This window comes from Equus caballus, chromosome 4, assembly GCF_041296265.1.
Source record: "Equus caballus isolate H_3958 breed thoroughbred chromosome 4, TB-T2T, whole genome shotgun sequence".
Classification (NCBI taxonomy): Eukaryota; Metazoa; Chordata; class Mammalia; order Perissodactyla; family Equidae; genus Equus; species Equus caballus.
This window is the reverse complement of record NC_091687.1, coordinates 9,420,636-9,442,564: the sequence shown is the minus strand read 5'-3', so window position 1 is coordinate 9,442,564 and position 21,929 is coordinate 9,420,636. Positions and strand designations below refer to the sequence as shown.

Sequence of the window (21,929 nt, the reverse complement as noted above, 5' to 3'; positions counted from 1 at the left end):
TTGGTGGATTGGGGAAGTGCAATCTGTAAATATATCCTAAGACAGATGGAATGTCTTGGGTTAGAGAAAGAAAAACAGACAAAAAGGAAACTCAGAAGTCCAGAAAGAGGAAGCCCAGTTTCATAGAGGAGAAGCTGGGGTTTAGTAGAGATATATCTTTCAGATGGTTGGGGACAGGCTATAAACCTGAACCTTAAACAGAAGCCAAGAAAACAGAACAGAGTTTTCAACCTCTGAAGCTGGCCGGTACCACTCTAAGCTTCAGGGTGTGTGGGTAGCTGAGTAGATGGAAGCAGACTGAGGAAACAAACCCTCTCTAGCTGGTTGCAGAACTTTTCTGTGGGCCCAATGATGCAGAACATGGTAGAGACCACCCTTTCTTTTTCCCACCAACTCTGGTCTGACAACTCAGTGGAGTTATTGATGATTTATTCCATGAAATGCTGTTGGAGAAATGAGAGGAGACCCATATCATAGCATTAAGTCATAGTGCTCTCCCCTTAGACAGCTCTCCAAGGTTAGGTGCTGTATCATTGCATCTTTATTACACCCAAAGAACTTAACATGATGCCTTGCTCATAGTGGGAGCTTCATGAATACTGTTTGGATAAATGAGTCTTCTCAGAGTTCTGTGGTGGCCGTCTGTACCATGTGGTCTGATCTAAGGTGGAGGACCTTGCTCTGCTGTCTTCACATAGAGTGGATGTGCTAACAGTGGTGAGGAGTCTCCTTCACAATGAGGCGGGGGAGCCATGTTCTCCCTCCCCAGTGGGAGGTCTGACTTGGTGGACTCAGCCAAGCCACATGGTCTGAGACTCTTCTCAGCAGGGGTTGCAGGCTGCCCTGGAGGAGAGGGCAATTCATCTAGACATGCTGTCACTCTTCCAAGCATTACCTCTCCCAGTCCTTGGAGCTTTTAAGTTGTTTTCCTCCATCACTTCCCTTTGACAGATATTTGCTATTTTTGTAATTTTTAAAAATTTTAAATTTTGCTCATTAGTTTCCTCTCTCCCTTGTTTTTCAGTGTGTGTGAATGGTGCAGGGCATCTAGAGCAACCTCAACTTTCTAGTACTGACAAGCTGTCAAAAACAGGCCCCTGGATTGTGTGGTATCTGGTGTAACAATTTCTACGACGTCCCTATATTGGTATCAGGAAAGCCCTGGTCAAATCCTGCAGCCTCTGCGGCACATTCCATCTGACAACCCTGTCAGGATGGAGTCAGGTGTTCCGATGGGCAAATTTGAGGTAGACAAGATCCCTGAACCTTCTATGTCTACCCACACCATTCACAATGTAGGGAAAGAAGACTCGGATGCCTACCGTTGTGCCTTCTGGGAGGTGCACAGAGGCAAACATTAGAACCACGTCAGTCAGTAAATGTTCAGTGGTTCTTCATTCACTGTTATGACCTAGGGAAGCACAGTGACCACCTGTATGCTCTCATGCAGTTTTCTAGACAAATGATGATACAGGCAACTGTGTACGAAGTTGCCAAACTGTGTATTTTATCAAAGGTGAAGCTTTTCATGAATAGGGACATATGATCACCCTACACTTTTAAGAAATCTCCTCTCTTCACAACAGGCTTTCCCATGGCACCTGTGTTGATTCATCTGGATCAACCTCCCCCACTCACTTTATTTTATTTTATGCCGAGATATGTATGTCACATCATATCTGTAACTTCTTTTGTACTAATCATTTTACATTACATTAGCTTTTTCTGATCCACCTATATCCTTTGATTAAAAAAATAGATATTGGGTTAAAAGCATTCATTTTTCTAGAGGCTAAAATGTAACAAACACAGCATAATCTTACCACAAGCAGGGGAGGCAGAATGATAATATATCAGACTCATGCCCTGGAGTGGCGATATTTGATTTTGCACAAAACTTATAAACACTGCTACTTAATGAGTCTTAATCAATGTCTACTTTGGATTTGAGTTTGAGGAGTAGTTCACTGTGTGGCTTAAGATTCCATTCCTCCAACAGTAATTGTTTGACTGACTCCTCTGAGCCAGCACTGTCACAGCAGACATTGCAAATCTCATCTGCTCTGTCAAGGCTGCAGGTTGCTCCTGCAGAGCCTCTTTCTCCTGCTGCGCCGCCATTATCTGGCTACACATATGGTAAAGCAAAGTGGTTAGGACCCAGGCCTCTGGTATAGAGAGCTCCAGGTCTGACCCGGGCTCTGACACTTACTAGCTGTGTGTCAGGCCGATAGCTTCTCTAGCCCATCTCCTCATCTGTAAAACAGAGGTCCTGTAGTTGCCTCGTGGGTTGTTCTGAGGGTTCCTGAGATGATTCAGAGTAAGGGCTTGGTCCAGTGCATGGCACACTGTGAGAGCTTAGTAATGTTAGCTGATAAAAAACAAACAAACAAAACAACAACTAGCATACACATATACACGGGAACACACACACACAGGACGCATACACCTTTGTATACCAGGGCTTAGCACCACATCTGTCGTAGTGTGGCTGACTATTATAGTTTAGTTAAAGAGAGATTAGCTAGATATGAGGAGACTCTCATGAGTAGTCATCTCAAATCAATTTAAATCTAAGATTTCAATCATGGTTCGATAGTCCCTTTGTCTTACACACTTTGGTGAGGACAGTGGCCTTGGGCTTAGAGAAAATCACCTTTATTGGGGGAAAAACAGGTCCCTATTTGGAGTCACTTCCTCCTTCTGCCTTTCTCCTTGAGGCTGAGGTAGCTTCCCCAAGGACACTTTGACCACACACACCAAAGGCAAACCAGCCAGAGGAAACCAGCCCCGTCATAAGTGAATGTTTGCCAGTTGAATGGTGGTTTAAATTGCTGATTCATAGAAACACTGAAAGCATCTACTAGAATGTACAACACCAGGTAATATCTGTGGAGTTGAGATGAATATGTTGATTATTATTGTGGTGCTCACATTACCCAGTGGGTGGGGATTTGTGTACTTGGATGCCTGACAGATCCTGATGATTTGGGCTCAACTTATTTTCCTTCAGACTTGAAGCGGGTGAGACACAGTGACTCTGAGTAATAGAAGCAACCTTATATGCTCTAATGAATGCTGCAGAAAATCCAAGAAATTCTTCTGAATCACTATTTTCACATATCATATCTATCACCCACCTCCCCACACATCCTAGTACTGTGGGAAACTGCTGTCTGTATCCCAGGAGTTGTCTTTTAAAAATCACAATTCAAACAATTGCAAGACCCCCTGAAATCCATGTTGACTGCTTTGTCTTGGGGACTCTTATTTCAGCCTTGAGAATGGGTTCAGAGGAAAGGTCATAGCTCTGGAGTGGTCATCTCTGGACCTTAGGATCATGGATATTCTTTTCTGTCATTTCTGTAGTCCTAAAATTGTCTAATAGAATACATATATGACTTTTGAATTTTGTTTTAGAAATGGAATCACATATTTCAAAATTTAAAACTGTCTGCATGCTATTCAGCACTTAGAGACCACATGCGAAATTTGGCGACTAAAAAGGCTTGTAATGGGCTCTCCCCTTTTCTTTAGCAATTTTTTCCTTCTTTACAAAGCAAATCTGTTTTCTCTCCTGATTCCTACTGATCCCATCTGCAAGTTAGTGACAAAGTTCATGCTTTCGTGCTCAGGGTGGCTTATTGGGCTTGAAAATCTGTTTTTTCCCTAGGTTGTAGAGATATGTGGTATTATGAAAAGCAGTAAAAATACTCAGTTATTTTTTTGTTTTGGCCGTTTATTGAGATTAATTTATTTTTATGTTCATTATTTTATTGAGGTCACATTGGTTTATAACTGTGTAAATTTCAGCTGCACATCATTATATTTCAGCTTTTACATAGACTGAATCGCATTCATCCCCAAACATTTAGTTTTCATCTGTCACTGTAGTTATGTGCCCCTTAACCCCTTTTGCCCTTTCCCCTACCCATTCTCCTCTGGTAACCACCAATCTGTTCTTCTTATCTACTTCTTTGTTTGCTTATCTTGAACTTATGAGTGAAATCATACAGTGTTTGTCTTTCTCTGACTTACTTCACTTAGGATAATACCCTCAAGGTACATCCATTTTGTCACAAGTGGCATGATTTCATCCTTTTTGGGGCCGAATACTATCCCATTGTATATATATGTATGTATATGTATATATATAGATGTCTATATACATACGCATATATATATATACACCACATCTTCTTTATCCATTCATCTGTTGATGGGCATTTGGGTTGCTTCTAAGTCTTGGCTATTGTAAATAATGCTGCAGTGAACATAGGGATGCATATATCTTCTCCAATTAGTGTTTCTGTGTTCTTTGGATAAATAGTCAAAAGTGGAATAGATAACTCATGGGATATTTTTATTTTTAATTTTTTAGAAAACTCCATACTGTATTCAGAACTGACTGCCCCAGTTTACATTCTCTCCCGCAGTGTATGAGGGTTTCCTTTGTCCACATCCCCTTCAAAACTTATCTGTTGTGTTTTTAATAACAGCCATTCTGGTGAGTGTGAGATTATATCACATTGCAGGTTTGATTTGCATTTCCCTAATAATTAGTAATGTTAAACATGTTTTAATGTGCCTATTGGCCATCTGTAAATTTTGTTTGGAAAAATGTTTGTTCATATCCTCAGCCCAGGTTTTTTTTTTTTTTTTTTTTTTGAGGAAGATTAGCCCTGAGCCAACATCCACTGCCAATCTCCTCTTTTTGCTGAGGAAGACTGGCCCTGAGCTAACATCCGTGCCCGTCTTCCTCTACTCTTTACATAGATGCATGGCTTGATGAGTGGTGCAGATGCATGTGGTTGTCCAGTTTCCTCAATTCCACATATTGAAGAGACTTTCCTTTCTCCATTGTATGTTCCTGGCTTGTTTGTTGAAGATTAGCTCTCCATTGATATGCTGTTTTATTTTTGGGCTTCAAATTCTATTCCACTGATCTGTGTATCTGTTTTTCTGCCAGTACATTATTGTTATGATTACTATATCTTTGTAATATATTTTGAATTCAGGAGTGTGATACATCCAGTTTTGCTCTTTTTTCTCAGAATTGCTTTCCCTACTCGGGGTCTTTTTTCATTCCATATAAGTTTTAGGATTCTTTGTTTTATTTCCATGAAAAAAGTCACTGGGATTCTAATTTAGATTGCACTGAATCCATAGACTGCTTTAGATAATATGGACATTTGGAGTATGTTAATTCTCCAATGCATGAGCACAGAATATCTTACCATTTCTTTGTGCCTTCCTCAATTTCTTTCAACATTGTCTTACAGTATTCAGTGTCCAGGTCTTTCACCCCCTTGGTTAAATTTATTCCTAGGTCTTTTAATCTTTTTGTTGAAATTATAAATAGAATTGTATTCTTGATTTCTGTCTGCTAGTTCTTTGTTAGTGTATAGAAACACAACTGATTTTTATATGTTGAGTTTGTACCCTACAACTTTGCTCTTTTCATTTATTGTTTCTAATAGTTTTCTAGTGGATTCTTTAGAGCTTTTTATATAGAAAATGATGTTATTCAGAAATAGTGACAATTTTACTTCTTCCTTTCCAATTTGGATACCACTTATTTCTTTTTCTTGCCTAATCATTCTTGCTAGGATTTCTAATACCATGATGAATAAGAGTGACAAAAGTGTGCATCTTGTCCTCCTCCTGTGCTTGGGGAATAGTTTTCAGTTTTTCACGAATGACTGTGGGTTTTACTTATATGGCCTTTATTATATTGAGGTATTTTCTTTCTATACCCATTTAACTGAGAGTTTTTATCACAAATGGATGCTGAATCTTGTCAAATGATTTCTCTGTATCTATTGAGATGATCATGTGATTTTGTTCTTCATTTAGTTAATGTGGTGTAACACACTGATTGATTTATGGATGTTGAACCATACTTGCAACTCTGGAAGAAATCCCAGATTTCTTGTATTGTTGTATCCAACTTGCTAAAATTCTGTTGAGAATTTTTGCGTCTATGTTTATCAGCGATATCGACCTGTAATTTTCTTTTTTGTGTCTTCTTTGTCTGTTTCTGGTATCAGGGTCATGTTGAACTTGTAAAATGAGTCAGAAAATGTCCACTTCTCTTCAATACTTTGGAAAAGTTTGAGCAAGATGAGTGTTAAATCTTCTTTGAATGTTTGGTAGAATTCACCAGAGAAGTCATCTGGTCCTGGAGTTTTATATTTTCTGAGGTTTTTGATAATGGTATTAGTTTTCTTGCAAATGATTGGTCTATTCAGATTATTTGTTTCATCTTGATTCAATTTGTGAAGGTTGTATGATTCTAGGAATTTATCCACTTCTTCTAGTTCATCCAATGTGTGTGCATATGTTTTTTCACAGTATTCTCTTGTAATCCTTTGTAGTTCTGTGATATCTGATGTAATTTCTCCTCTTTCATTTTTGACTTTGTTTATTTAAACCTTCTCTTTTTTTTCTTAGAGCCTAGTAAAGTTTTATCCATTTTGTTTATCTTTTCAAAGAACCAGCTTAGTTTCATTGATCCTTTCCATTTTCATTTTAGTCTCTATTTCATTAACTTCCAGTGGGATTTTTATCATATCTTTCCTTCTACTGATTTTGGGCTTCATTTATGTTTCTTTTTCTAGTTCCTTTAGGTATAACGTTAAAGCATTTATTTGAAATTTTTCTTGTTTTTAGAAATAGGCCTGTATTACTATAAACATTCCTCTTAGTAGCACATTTACTCCATCCCGTATATTTTGGTATGTTGAGTTTCATTTTCATTTTCATTTAGATTTTTTTAAATTTCTGTTTTGATTTCTTCCTTGATCCAATAGTTATTCAGTATCATATTTGTGACTGTGACAGCTTTCTTCTCTAGTTGATTTCTAGTTTCACATCATGAGACCAGAAAAGATGCTTGGTGTCATTTCAAATTTAGGTTCAAATAGAGAATCTAATATTTCATAGGACATAAAAGTATATAAATTTCTTCTTTTATTCGAGGAAAAGTAATGTCATCACAGAAATGAATTTCATATTTGGCATTGCTGGGTATGGAATCATATTGACACATGGTAAACGCGGCTTTACTAAAAATGAAGAAATTTGTTCACATTTCTCAAGTATATTTGTATTGGCATATTTTCATTTCAGTTACTGAAGAGTTTCTTCCTTTTAGAAATACATCCCCAAATGGCTAACAAAGCAACCCTAGTGTTTGTTAGAATAAAAGGGCCTTTCCTTTGATGTAATGTCTGAGCAGTTTCTACACAATTGAACACCTGGAAATTAAAAAGAACATCTTAATTCTCTGAATGTGTTTCCTAATGATTTAGAAAAGCAGTTGGTTGACCAGCTGGGCCTGATCTCTTGTTTTTCTGCTGTTATTCTTTCCATTTTCTATCAATGATTTTCAATGATTAATCCCTTGGTGGAAAACAGATGTTTGGGTCGATTTATCTGGGAAAAACTTAATGAAATATCTGACACCACAAAACTTATATTCAAGGGCTTCCAAAGGAACCCAGAAGATGAAATTGCCAGGACACAGTTTTTTAATTGTCAGTTACATCATGAAACTTAGGAAGAGGTTGAGTTTTTGTAGAATCTGTAACCAGTGTGATAGCTCAGGCTGGATCAAGAAATTTGGAGAAGGGACTAAGCTCATCGTGATTCCCCCTGGTAAGTAACTTTTTTCTATTTTTCCCCTAGTAATGAACAACAGATAGATACTTTTTAGAAAAAACAAGTTAGAATCACCCTTATCCGACTGCCACATACTTGACAGCAAGTTTGCGGCTACTGGTCACTGTAAAGGAAAACAAAACTACTCTGTAAATGGTTTGTTCATGTCCCTGCTTGTAAGCTCATTGAGATTCTACTTTTAGAATGCACACTCAAAAAGTGATAGACTCAGGCTAGCAATTTAGATGTTTTTTGGACCATATCTCTAAACCATTGTTATAAGTTATTGGTGCAAGACAATTTTCTTGTAGACAAATTTTTAAGTGAGAGACACTTTTATTAATTAACTCTTCTCTATAGTTTGGGATAAAACATGGTGCTCCTTTCTCACAATAACTTGCAAAACTTGTTATTAGTTTTCATCTCATCCCTAACAGCAGGGCAAAAAATTAATTCTTAATGTAAATGACTAGAGAACATCAACAAATCTCACTTGATATTACTGTAGCTTCTTAGAGGGTGGCTGAGATCAGTCAAAATTTATGCTCTCACAACTCTTGTAGAATTAGCTAGAGATGGCCCATTTTAAGGGAATTTGTAAGCTCAATAAGCCATTTCATCTCCAAAGTCCATGAAAAGGTCTACATGCTTTTACATCTCATTTGCTCATTCATTCTGTCAGCAAACATGCATTGAAAACAGTCTATTACTGGAGATAAATTGGGGAAGAAGATAAAGCCACAAAAAGTCCCAATATTCCAAAAACTTTTAGTCTGGTGGGTAAATATTCTGATTCCAATCAGGTCCTTAGACTCTGCTCTTGGCCTGATGTACCAAGGAGGACATTAACAAGGAGTTAAGTATTTAGAACAATTGTGAGTCCCTAGAGGTGGAGATGTGAGGTCCATGTGGTATTTCTGTATTGAAACATTTGTACTGAAGTTTACATATTTTATTTATTTGATATTTTATTCCCAAGCAATATTACCAAATCTGAGTTCAATTTATTTATTTTCTTTCACCAGTGTTAGCTCCAAAACTAGCATTAATTGAGCTCATTTGAGGTGGAGATCTTCTCCAAGTAGTATTTTTTGTTCACAGTAGAGTATTAGAAGAGTATTTTTTAATATGAGAGGTTGCACAAGGACTTAAACATGAGGCAACTTCTGTTTTCCAATGGATTGTTTGGGCAAAGAGAGCATCACCTTGTGTTCTAACACTTTCAGCCTGTTTGAATTCTGCCTGTTTTGTGTCTATATCACTGAGCTAGGATCTGTAAACATATTCTCCCAACTCTCATGTTATATGTGAGTTAGACCTTACTAAACTATCAACCACAGGGGCAGAAAAAGAAATAAGTTATAATGCACAAACTATTCATGATCTATTTCAAGTGTCTATTTCCAAAATCTATTTGAGAAGAGTGAAAATAAATCCACAAGTACAGACATACCTTATTTTATTGCACTCTGCTTTATTGCACTTCACAGATATTGCATTTTATAAAAATCGAAGGTGTGTTGCAACTCTGAGGCAAGCTAGTGTATCAGTACCATTTTTCCAACAGCATTTGCCCACTTCATTTCTCTCATCACATTTTGGAAATTCTCACAATATTTCACATCTTTTCATTGTTATTACATTTGTTGTGGTCATCTATGATCACTGATCTCTGATGTTACAATTGTAATTGTTTTGGGGCACCATAAACTAGGCCCATATAAGATAGTGAAGTTAATTGTTAAATGTTTGTCTTCCGACTGTTCCACTGACTCCCCACATCTCTCTCCCTCTCCTTGGGCCTCCCTGTTCCCTGAGATCCAACAACATTGAAAATGGCCAGCTAATAACCCTACAATGGCCTCTAAGGGTTCAAGTGAAAGAAAGAGCTGCATCTATCTCATTTTAAATTAAAGGCTAGAAAGAGCAAGCCTACTGAGGAAGGCATACCGAAAACTGATGTAAGCCAAAAGATAGGCCTCTTGTGCCAGTTACCCAAGTTGTGACTGCAAAGGAAAAGTTCTTGAAGGAAATGAAAAGTGCTACTCCAGTGAACACAGACATGAGAAGAAAGCAAAACAGCCTTACTGCTGATATGGATTAAATTTTAGCAGTCTGGATAGATCAAAACAGCTATAACATCCCCTTAACTCAAAGGCTAATCCAGATCAAGCCCCTAACTCTCTTTAATTCTATGAAAGATGAGAGAAGTGAGGAAGCTACAGTGGAAACATTTGATGCTAAGAGAGGTTTAAGGAAAGAAGCCATCTCCATAACATAAAAGTGCAAAATGAAGCAGAAAGTGCCGATGTAGAAAGTGTAGCAAGTTATCCAGAAGATCTAGCTAAGGTAATTCCTGAAGGTGGCTACACTATGTGACAGACCTTCAATATAGATGAAACAGCTTTATGTTGGAAGAAGATGCCATCTTGGACATTCATAGCTAGAGAGGAGAATTCAATCCCGGGCTTCAAGTTTCAAAGGACAGGCTGACTCTCTTGTTAGGAGTTAATGCAGCTGATGACTTTATGTTGAAGCCAACATTCACTTACCACTCTGATAATCCTAGGACCCTTAAGAATTATGCACTAAATCTACTCTCCCTTTGCTTCTTAAATGAAATAGCAAAACTTGGGTGACAGCACATCTGTTTACATCATGGTTTAATGAATATTTTAAGCCCACACTTGAGACCTACTGTTCAGAACAGAACATCTCTTTGAAAGTATTAGTGCTCATTGACGATACACCTGGCCATGCAAGAGCTCTGATGGAGATGCACAACGAGATTCATGTTGTTTTCATTCCTGCTAACATAACATATATTTCGCAGTCCATGGATCAAGGAGGAATTTTGAATTCCAAGTCTTATTATTTAAGAAATACCTTTCATAAGGCTATAGCTGCCACAGATAATGATTCCTCTGATGGATCTGGGCAAAGTAAATTGAAAATCTTCTAGAAAGGTTTCACCATTCTAGATGTTATTAAGAACATTCATGATTCATTGAAAGTGGTCAAATATCAACTTTAAGAGAAGTTTGGAAGAGATTGATTACAACCATCATGGATGACTTTGAGGGGTTCAAGACTCCAGTGAAGGAAGTGCCTGCAGACGTGGTGGAAATAGAGAACAAGAATTAGAAGTGGAGCCTGAATTGTGACTGAATTGCTGAAATCTCTGACAAAGTTTAATGATTGAGGAGTTGCTTCTTATGGATGATCAAAGAAACTGGTTTCTTGAGATAGAATCTCTTCCTGGGGAAGACACCGGAGACTGTGAAATGACAACGAGCATTTAAAACATTACATAAACTTAGTTGATAAAGCAGCAGCAGGGTTGAGAGAATTGACTCTAATTTTGAAAGAAGAACTACTGTGGGTAAAATGCTATCAAACAGCATCACATGCTACAGAGAAATTGTTTGTAAAAGGAGGAGTCAACCAGAATATGACAAAGTGTTATTTGGGCCAAAGAGCATAAATGACAAAATTCATGGGATGGGAAAAGGGAAGTACTTTAGCAAGGACCAGACATTCTCACGTGCAGAGAGATCATCAAAGTTACTTGATCTCCTCCCCCATTCCCGCCACCTACCCAGCCACCTTGAAAACATGCTCCACAGTGACGGAACAAAAAAGAATTAGAAAAATACATGTGTTCATCAATGTTAGAAACTTTGGCATGGGACAGCTAAAAGTCATACCCTATTTTAGCATGTGGAGAAAGAACAAAGGCCAAGTTGAGATCCAGGCTCTGCCACAAACCAGCCATGACTCCAGGCAAGTTACATGACCTCTGGAAACTCTTTCCCCACTGAAAATAACAATAAATACCACCCAGTCTATGGCGGATGAAAGGCCATGGTAAGCACTAATTTAAGGGCAGCTTTTCCTCCTTTTACTATGCTCTGGGTTGTTCCTAACCACACAGTGTTTGCGCTTTTCTGATGATTCTCTTTCATTGCTATTCCATTTTCCTGCACAGATATACATCTTCCTGTAGACATTTCCCCCAAACCAATTGTTTTTCTTCCTTCCATTGCGGAGATAAACCTTCAGAAGACTGGGACATATTTTTGTCTTCTTGATAAATTCTTCCCTGATGTTATCAAGGTATATTGGAAAGAAAAGAATGGCAATACAATTCTGGAATCCCAGCAGGGAAATACCATGAAGACTAATGACACATACATGAAATTCAGCTGGCTGACTGTGACCGAAAATTCAATGGACAAAGAACACAAATGTATCATCAAACATGAGAACAATAAAGGAGGGGTTGACCAAGAGATTCTTTTTCCTTCAGTGATTCAAGGTATGTATATGTAAGCGTAACCTCCAAGAACAATTTTTTGCAAAGGAAAGCTTCCCAGCTTCTCTCTCAAGTATTAATGAAAAATGAAGAAATATAAATGTTTCCTAAATCTTGTTCCATGTATTGGTAGCATAAACGTCCCTCTACTTCCCCATAGAATTAAAATAGTTAAAGCTTTGGAACATAAAAGAGTAAAAGAAAACTTTCCTTAACTTTTCTCAACCTCAGTTTAATAAACCAAAATATTAAGGTCTCAGTGGTATTTTTTTAGGGTAGTTGGAAGGATTAAATGAAACAAGATATGTGAAAGCACCTAAGAAGTCAGAACACAAGAAATTCTCAAACGAGATTCCCCTTTTGATGATCTCATTTGATCAGGAAATAAGTACAATTACATGTCTTTCAGGAATGTTCTCCTCAGCTTTCATCTTGCTATACTCAGAGTACAAACTCAAAATATAGCTATTATGTGAAAAAATGGTGTCCATTTGATGGAGCCAATTCGTGGCTCAACAGAAAGTCAAGTAATTTGGTGATTGCAGGTTTATTATGGTCTTAGTGTTTCCAGATATGTATTTTATATACCGTTGTGAAGTAACGTTTAATAATTAGAGATTGAGTGAGACTAATATGTACATACATTCTTCCATTCTATACAATGAATGTTATTTCTTGCCATTGGTAAATGCAGCTCAAAAAACATTTATTGGACAACTGGCCTGTGGAGGCCTGGAGGGGATGTGTGGATTAGCACACTGGGATGACTTACTGTCCCAAGGAGGATGCACTCTTGTAAGAGAGTACATTCTTTTCCTAATCACTCAGGGTCACTCATGAGTCAGGCATGATGTCCAAAGGAGTCCCTTTGAGGCAGATGTTGTACATATTTAGACAGTGTGGGCAGAGAGCCGAATGGGCCTTGTTACAGACAGTGGTCCGGTAAGTCTCTAGACCCAGGATATAAGGTCTAAATACGATCACAACAGACCAAAGGCCTCAGAGCACCTATAAATAAGACGGAATCAGTTTGTACTTTACCCTGTGGTTAACAAGCCCTTTGGAAGCCGTGGGGAACAAGCACGGAACAAAATGTGTAAAGACCATTCCTGTGCACCAGTCCGAATTTCTGAAGTCGGTCTTCATCTCTCAGATCTGTAGTTTCATCAGTGGCCAAAATTATGTTCAAACACTTGCGTTGACTTTCTCCTGGTGCCATGAAGAAGAGCAAATGAAATAATGTCAGTGGAAACACTTGCTTTTGAAAACCTAACATAGGTGTGTTTATTTATGTATTTATAGCATTTTTTAATATCCTTTCCCCAAACTCACTAACGTAAGATTTTAAAAACAGCCCTGATTTACTATTTCTACAGCTAAGAAACAGAGGGGAAGAGGATATGCAAATCACAAGTTTAATATATCCACTGAACAGAAGAGTCCTGTTAGGTTGTGATTTTTCTAGTGATCAGGGGAAAATGAGAAGTACGGTAAGTTCCGTGGTGATGATTATCATAGAGAAGTTCCAGTTCAGAATGTGTTTACTTGGTGCCTAATTTCTGAAGCAAATGTCTTCCATTTGCTTCTCAGGGCAACAAAGCTGATGAGGACATTTCTGTTAATGCCATCCTATGCCAAATTTCTAATGCAATTTCTTGGAAATTTTCGTTTTTGCTAAGAACTAAGAATATAACTTGGAATCGTAAATCAATAAAGGAATTTTGAAGAACATAAAACTAGTCTGGTCCAAGATTTTAACCAAGCTTGGTTGACAGAGAGAACTTAGGATACATACATAGATTTTATTATGAAAAAGTGTTATTTTATTGTTTTACCTCAATCAATGCATGGTGATAAAAGAGTTTTATTTATCTTTTGATGAATAAGTCACCTTTGAGGAAAAGGAGGAGAATTTTAAGACACATTAAATTCAGTCCTTGAAGAAATTTTAACACCTAAACATGATTATGCTAGCATTTTCCTTCTTGGAATTTATTCCAAATCTTAGATCTCAAACCCATTTTTCTAGCCTCAAAGAAATGAGCTCATTGAGTGCATAAAATTTCATACCAGAACCCTATTCATATAGGTAACAACACATCAGGTAGAACAAGGATAAACCAAAAGAGTTGTTTCAACTCTATTTTCTTCCATCCAACAGTCAATTATCTTTAAAATAATTTTATCTTTGCATATTTGCCTCCTTGGTTCTTTTTACATTGTAAATAAGTTTCACCTTGTGTTTTATATAATATGACTTGGCCTATCCTTCTACCTTAGGAAAGAATTACACTTCAATGCTGAGCTCGTGTAATACAAAAGGTCATTTTCTAAGAATAATCGAGATATTGGGAAGAGAAGACGTTTTTCGTGTCCACAATGGTGGAATTATGTTGTTTCTATATAGATTATGTTCTATTTCTATGGCTTATTATTTATTTCTTACTTTTGCAGGGAAAAATTCTCCCTGAGTTAACATCTGTTGCCAGTCTTCTTCTTTTTTTTTTTTTTTGCCTCTCCAAAGCCCCAGTAAATAGTTGTATATGCTAGTTGTAAGTTGTTCTAGTTCTACTGTGTCAGCCACGGCCACCGCATGGCAACTGTACCACAGGTGATATGGTTCCCTGGCCAGGAAGTGTACCTGGGCTTCCAGAGCCGTGAGCACTGAACTTTAACCACTAGGCCATCAGGGCTGACTCTCTACGGTTTATTTTTACAAAGTAATTTCCACATGCTCTATCTCACTTGATTCTCCACAGGATCCTTTGAATGTTGGCTCTGCCATCACTGGGATGACTCTCGGCAAGTCAGTTACATTCCCAAACTTATTCCCTCCTTTGTGACAAGGAGGCCTCCAAAATAAAACTCACTTCAACGTGACTGCAGCGTTAAACGAGGTAATGTGTGTGAAGCATTTAACTCGGTGCCTGGCACAGTAATAATCACTCAATAGCTATTAGCTCTTATTTACATTGTTGTCACGTCCATAGACACCACAACTGCAGAAAATCATGTGCATGAGTTGGAAATATGGGGATAGGCATGCTTGGAAAGCTGCGGATGCTTTCCATGGTTTCAATGGGATATTTGCCCAAACCCGATTCTTGCAGCCATGAGATTCTGCTGCAGATTCTAAGATTTGATGAATTGATTTTGGTAGCAACACTTCGTGTCAGCAGCATGTGCTGAAGACAGTCGTGTAGCCACATTTTCTGTTTACTTTTCCATCTGACAAGTGTTTCTTCAACACCTCCTTTATAGGAGGCACAGTGCTAGGAGATTGGAACTCAGAAAGAAAACAAGATAGTCTTGGATATTACCTTCCAGTTGTGATAAAGCAGAAAAGGAACATGTTCTTCATGGAGGTCAACATATTCCTGTGCAGAAACGTAATACATGAATCAGATCTACTGAATTATGTAGAAGCAGATGAACTATTCCTGGAATCGTAGGGCTCATATATTTAAGGATGGTCTCTCTGTCAGTGGATTGTGTGTGTGTGTGTGTGTCTGTGTGTGTGGGTCTGTGTGGGTTTGTGAATTAACACATACTCATCTAAACAGATGCGCACACTGTTGAATAATGGGCATGAATAATTGACTAATACATGTTCCTGTTTCTTCTACTTCTTGTCTCAACTGTCGCTGCTATTGAGTTGGCCAAGGCTTTCCGGAAAGATAGAAGAAACTTACTGTCAATGTGTGCCTCTATGTCATGCCATAGGTCTTTTCCCCCTCCTGATCAACTTAACATTAGAACTTCTCAGGCTTAAGGTAGAAAAGACCAATTATTCCTGAAATTGTGGGGCTCATAGTTTTCATATTTTTAGTGACTTTCTCTCATCTGTCAGCATATTATATATATACACCTGTATGTATACAGACACCATCAAATAATGGGCATGAACAACTGACTAATATTTGCTCTCATTTCCTCTAGTTGTCACTGCTTCTGATTCTACAACAGCTTCCCCAACAGAGGAAAGTGGTGAGTTTTGTTATATGCCTGCCTTCACGTCATGCTACAGCAATTTTTTCCCTCCTGATCAACTCAACCTTTGAACTTCTCAGTCTTAACGTAGAAAAGATTAGTTATTCCTGGAATTGTGGAGCTCATAATTATCATATTTTTAATGCTTGTCTCTTATGTCTGTCAGCAGTTTATATATATATATACACACATATATATATTTGATAGTGTCTGCATACATATAGGTATATATATATATTATATATAACATGTATACATATCTATGCAGACACTATGAAATAATGGACACGGAGAATTGACTAATATTTGCTCTCATTTCCTCTAGTTGTCAGTGCTTCTAATTCTACAACAGCTTCCCCAACAGAGGAAAGTGGTGGGTTTTGGTGTATGCCTGCCTTCACGTCATGCTGTAGCAATTTTTTCCCTCCTGCTCTACTTAACGTTTGAACTTCTTAGTCTTAAAGTAGAAAAGACCAGTGATTCCTTGAATTGTGGGGCTCATAATTTTCATATTTTAATGCTTGTCTCTCCTGTCTCTCAGCAGGTTATACATATATTATATATACATATACATATTTGATATTGTCTGGGTACATATAGGTATATATTATATACTGTATATGCATTTGATCGTGTCTGTATAGATATCTATATATCTATGCAGACATGATCAAATAATGGTCATGGACAATTGACTAATACTCGGTTTCATTTCTCCTAGTGGTCAGTACTAATGGTTCTACTACAGCTTCCCCAACAGAGGAAAGTGGTGAGTTTTGGTGTATGCCTGCCTTCATGTCACGCTATAGCAATTTCTTCCCTCCTGATCAACTTAACCTTTGAACTTCTCAGTCTTAAAGTAGAAAAGACCAGTTATTCCTGGAATTGTAGGGCTCATAATTTTCATATTTTTAATGCTTGTCTCTTCTGTCTGTCAGCAGATTATATATATATATACATATATAATATATATATTATATATATGTTTGATAGTGTCTGCTTACATATAGGTATATATACATATGCAGACACTATCAAATAATGGGCATAGACAATGGACTAATATTTGACTCATTTCTTCTAGTTTCACTGCTTCTGATTCCACAACAGCTTCCCCAACAGAGGAAAGTGGTGAGTTTTGGTGTATGCCTGCCTTCACGTCATGCTATGACAAATTTTTCCCTCCTGGTCAACTCAACTTTTGAACTTCTCAGTCTTAATGTAGAAAGACCAGTTATTCCCAGATTTGTGGGGCTCATAATTTTCATATTTTCTGCTTGTCTCTTCTGTCTGTCAGAAGATTATACATATATATATATATGTTAGATAGTGTCTGCATACATATAGGTATATATATCTATGCAGACACTATGAAATAATGGCCATGGAGAGTTGACTAATATTTGCTCTCATTTCTTCTAGTTGTCACTGCTTCTGATTCTACAGCAGCTTCCCCAACAGGGGAAAATGGTAAGTTTGTGTATATGCCTGCCTTTATGTTGTGCTATAGAGATTTTTCCCTCCTGGTCAAATTACCTTTTGGACATCCTGGTTCATAGGAGATAAGCCCAATTATTCCTGGAATGGTTGGGGTTATATTTTTAATGATATCTTTCCTGTCTCTCTGTTGACAAATTTTACATACATATGTGTGTATATGTTGTACATGCATGTATATCTGTTGTCAAGTAATAGGCATGAACAATTGACTAATACTTTCTCTCATTTCTTCTAGAGGCCACAGATATTAATTCTACCAAAGCTTGTCTGAAAGATGAAAGCAGTAAGTTTTTGTAGGTTTCCCTCTATGTCACGCTATAGCAATATTTTCTTCCTGTTCAGATTTTGAGCGCCCCTTACATATGGTAGAAAACTAGAATGGCTGTATGTTGAAGAGTAGAATGAGTGATAGCTTAAATCAATCCATCATTTCCTAGGAGTCACTTTAAGATAGCAAATGGTGATTTGCGGATGAGATGACTGTAAATTAGAGTGTACCATGATAGGCTCTCTGAATTATTTCAACAATGGACTTCATGCGTTTGTGCATCTTTTGTTTCTGATGACCAAGGAAGACGTCATATCAAGGTGCTTCCAGATGTTTTCTATGTGTGCGTGAGGGAGACTGGCCCTGAGCTAACATCTGTTGTCAATCTTCCTCTATTTTATGTGGCATGCAGCCACAACATGGCTTGAGGAGCAGTGCTAGGTTCGCACCCAGGATCTGAAACTGCGAACCCCAGGCCACAGAGGTGGAGCATGAACTTAATCAGTACGCCACCAGGCCAGGACCTGGATTTTTTTTTTTTTTTTTAAGTATTTGGTCCTTGCTAGTAGCCAATAGCATGAACTGACATGTACTGAGAGCTTCTATTGTTCTGGGATCTACATGCATTTTCTTGTTTAAATCTCAAAATACTCCTATGAGGTGATATAATATTTCCCCATTTATAAGAGGTCAGTGAGCTAAAATTAATTAAGTCCCTTGCACCATGTCACACAACTGGATCTGGGGTTTCAACCTGGCCATCTGACTCAAGAGTTTATACACTTACTCACTTCTCTCTTCCTCCTCTAAGATATAGTCCTAGAGCAAGAAACCCCCAAACCAAGGCCCTGAGCCATGATGGATGCATGGTGGGGGGTGGACAAGAGCATAGGCTTCACGATATCCCAGGCTGGTCTTGACCCCAGTTCTTTTAATGATTAGTAGCATCAATATAGGAAAGTTACTTATGTTTTGCAAGGCACACTTTCCTCAACTGCCAACCAGGAATAATTAGACCTAACTCAGTTATTAAAGAGATAAGGTCACCTATGTGGAATTTCTAGCATGGGGTGTCTCATTTAGCTGGCACAGGATCAGTACTAGTTTCTGGCACTTTCTCCTACATGTGTACAAAGAACGTGACTAGAAGCTTTGCCTCTAGCCCTGATGATATTTCCTCCATTTCCAATATCAAGGGTGCTCTGGATCCCAGCTAACACCTTACCTGGCCAAAGGCAAGGAGTTATGAGCACATTGCCTCTGGGATCCCTTTCCACAACAAGTGCTAATGATTCTGAAATTTTGACTTTATGAAAATAAAACGTATAAAAGGGAAATTTCCACAGGAAGAGACTCAGCCTTGTGGTTCATTGAATTGCACGTCTGGCTCACCATCATGGTCTTTAATTATTTCTGGGCAATATATATTTCTTGCAAACCTTCAAAAGGTATTAAGAGAAAGTATCCTATAACATCATATCCAGAATGAGGGACATTTAGGAAGGACAGGTGAGTGAGCCAAGAAATCCTAAAGTTTCAGAGACTTTAGATTACCCACTCTCTTCCTTTTTATGTAATGCTGTTTTTACTCAAACCTCCCACCCACCCCTCTGTGAGCATGAACAAATTTCCATGGATTGTACTCTTCTTAGGAATCTCATTGAATACACAACGAATATAGCTCAGATTTTTCTAAATCAGAACTCAACTTTACATTTACTCTTGACCTTTTGACATCTGGGGTATTTATTGCACTGGAGACACAGAATTACACAGTACCTGTGAGTGCGTTCTTTAAAGTGAGATTGTTGGGATTGACAGTAATAATCTCATAGGTTGTATTTAAACTTAAATAAGATTAAAGCTTTCCATGTAAATTTCTCTGAACAAGTGTTTGGCATTTTGTTAGTGGTTAATGAATATTAGTTATTATCATCACTTAGACACATGATGGGAGTGAAGAAAGGCTAAAAGCTACTTATCACAAATAATTTATTCCTGTTGGACACATTCTTTAAAAACGCAACCTTACTTTTCATATTTTGGAATGGTCTGAGTGAATTTAGCAGAGGCTGTTGGTCACGTGACCTGTGAAGTGGATTCTGAGTCGTCTTGTTATTATCTGTGGTGGTGGAGGGGGTAGATGTTTACTTTTGGGTTTTGATGGGGGAATGTCACTGCAATGTAGGTTATCAGAAATAGAGAACTGTGACAGCACTCCATGAATATGTCCCATCCTTTCGAAAGAACAGGTGGAACTAACCAAATGACTTCTCTCAGACCCCCTGCAGCTGCAGCTCACCAGCACCTCTGCCTATCACACCTACATCCTTCTCCTCCTCGCGAGTGCCGTCTGCTTTACCATCATCAACTTCCGTCTGTTTAGGAGAACAGCAGCCTGTGGCAATGGAAAGAGTTCGTAACAGATTTTGGCATAAAGAAGTCAACTTTTCTCCATTGTTTATTCTCCCAAAAGTGTCATGTGAATATAGCTGGGCTTTCTCTCTGGGTTTGGGTTATTTCAATTCACATGTGTATTTTTCTATATCAGTAATAAAAAATGTCTTTTTAAGCCACTGGACAAACAGAAAATTTTGCTCTGTAACAACGAGTTCTTCCATTATTCGGGAACAGGGCTGTGGGGTCATCCTTTAGCACTCTCTCTCCATGATCTCCATCAGCTCCTCCAGGACCCAAAGAAGCATGCCTTCTTCGTACAGGCAGCATACAGCTCTGTTCATGTCTCTTAGGGCCATTTAACCGGAACTGCCTTGAAGGCTTCCATTTTTCACACCCTGAAGCAATTTCATTTTTACTGGAATTCTGTATGTTGTTTTTCATAATAGGCACAATGAAAAAATCAAAAGTCTACAATTGTCTCTGTGTATTTTAATTTGATGAAATCTAACTGGAAGTCCAAGGTAAGGAACAGAATGACACCTGAGTCATCAAATCCAGCATTGGCTGTAATGATGGTCAATACACAGTTCTAATTCTTTCCCTAAGACAGTGGTCAGGATGCTGTCCTTGGGGTACTGGCTCCAAGAGGAGCCACAGTCACATGAAGGCACCCAGGTTACTTCTCCTTCAAAAGTCACCAGATTCACATTCATTTAGTTTGGGACATTCTGATGGCATCAATATAAGATCTAACATGACTTACACTGTGTGTGCTCAGCTCTACACTAGTGTTTACAAGCACCATGTTTCCTGGTCCTCACACTAACCCCATGAGACCTGCACTCACACCAAGAGGCATCATGGTGGAAGGGTTGAGCCCCTGGACTCTGAACCATGAGCACCTGGATTAGAATCCTGGGTCTAGTATTAGCATCTGTGCTGCCTCAGGCAAGCTACTTGAACTCTCTGTGCCATAACTTCCTCACCTGTAGAATGGAGTTGCAGCGCCCTGTCTCCTGGAGTTGTGTGGAGTTAGATGAGTTAACAGTGCAGGTCCTCAACAGCATTAGCATCCACTCTTCGCAGTTCTACTTTTGAATAGTAGATACTGCACAACACAGAAACACTGACAGTCCCCTCTAACCTTATTTCCCCACAGAGAGGTTAGGTGTGGGTGGAATACGGACTCTGGGTTTCGGCTATGAACCAGGCAACCTCCTTATTCTCTAGGAGCCCCCCGTAGGTAGGCACAATTATAGTACACAGTGTAGATATTGGAGAAATTACTTCCTCGCCTCAAGGTCCCTATTTTGTAAATAATAGTCATTTAGAGTCAGATCTCTCTGAACTCACAGCCAGTATTTTCTAACCTACAATCAGGTGGCCTTTCCTTCACCCACTGTCAACTGGGAAAAACAAAACAATGCAAAACCTACACTGTTTCTCTACTAAAGGCATCCTCCAAGGAGTCAGTGAGAATTTTCTTAAGGACCTGTGGGTGCATCTGTCTTTTCTCCTCATGTATAGACTATGTTATTCCCATAGTTGCTCCCTTTGTTATCAACACTATGGAAATTGTACTTTACCCTGTGAGTGTGTCCTAGATTTGCAACTGCTTTTTTGAGGTCTGCTAATGCACTGAGAGTCTTGGGCAGAGCAGGCCCGTTGGTGGTGCTCTCTGGGGGCACCATTCTGTCACCCCAGCTCCTCCCCTAGACAGAATGGGCCTGTGGGTCCCCAGAGTCACCTGTGGAATCCTCTGTTAGAGCCAGGTGCATTTCTGAGGAAGGAGGTAGG

General features: G+C 38.5%; 1 long non-coding RNA gene and 1 gene segment (V, D, J or C); both read left to right on the top strand.

Annotated features, from left to right (window-relative positions):
• The first annotated feature begins 870 nt into the window (after positions 1-870).
• Positions 871-20,262, top strand: LOC102149526 (T-cell receptor gamma chain C region C10.5-like). The segment is given in 6 exon segments: positions 871-916; positions 1,025-1,340; positions 7,593-7,656; positions 11,648-11,977; positions 17,700-17,747; positions 20,013-20,262. Coding segments are annotated over 6 exon segments (947 nt in total).
• Positions 16,685-17,463, top strand: LOC138923879 (uncharacterized). Its single transcript, XR_011438109.1, has 3 exons — positions 16,685-16,733; positions 17,049-17,095; positions 17,387-17,463. It is a non-coding gene; the product is annotated as an uncharacterized lncRNA (long non-coding RNA).
• Positions 20,263-21,929: the final 1,667 nt, after the last annotated feature.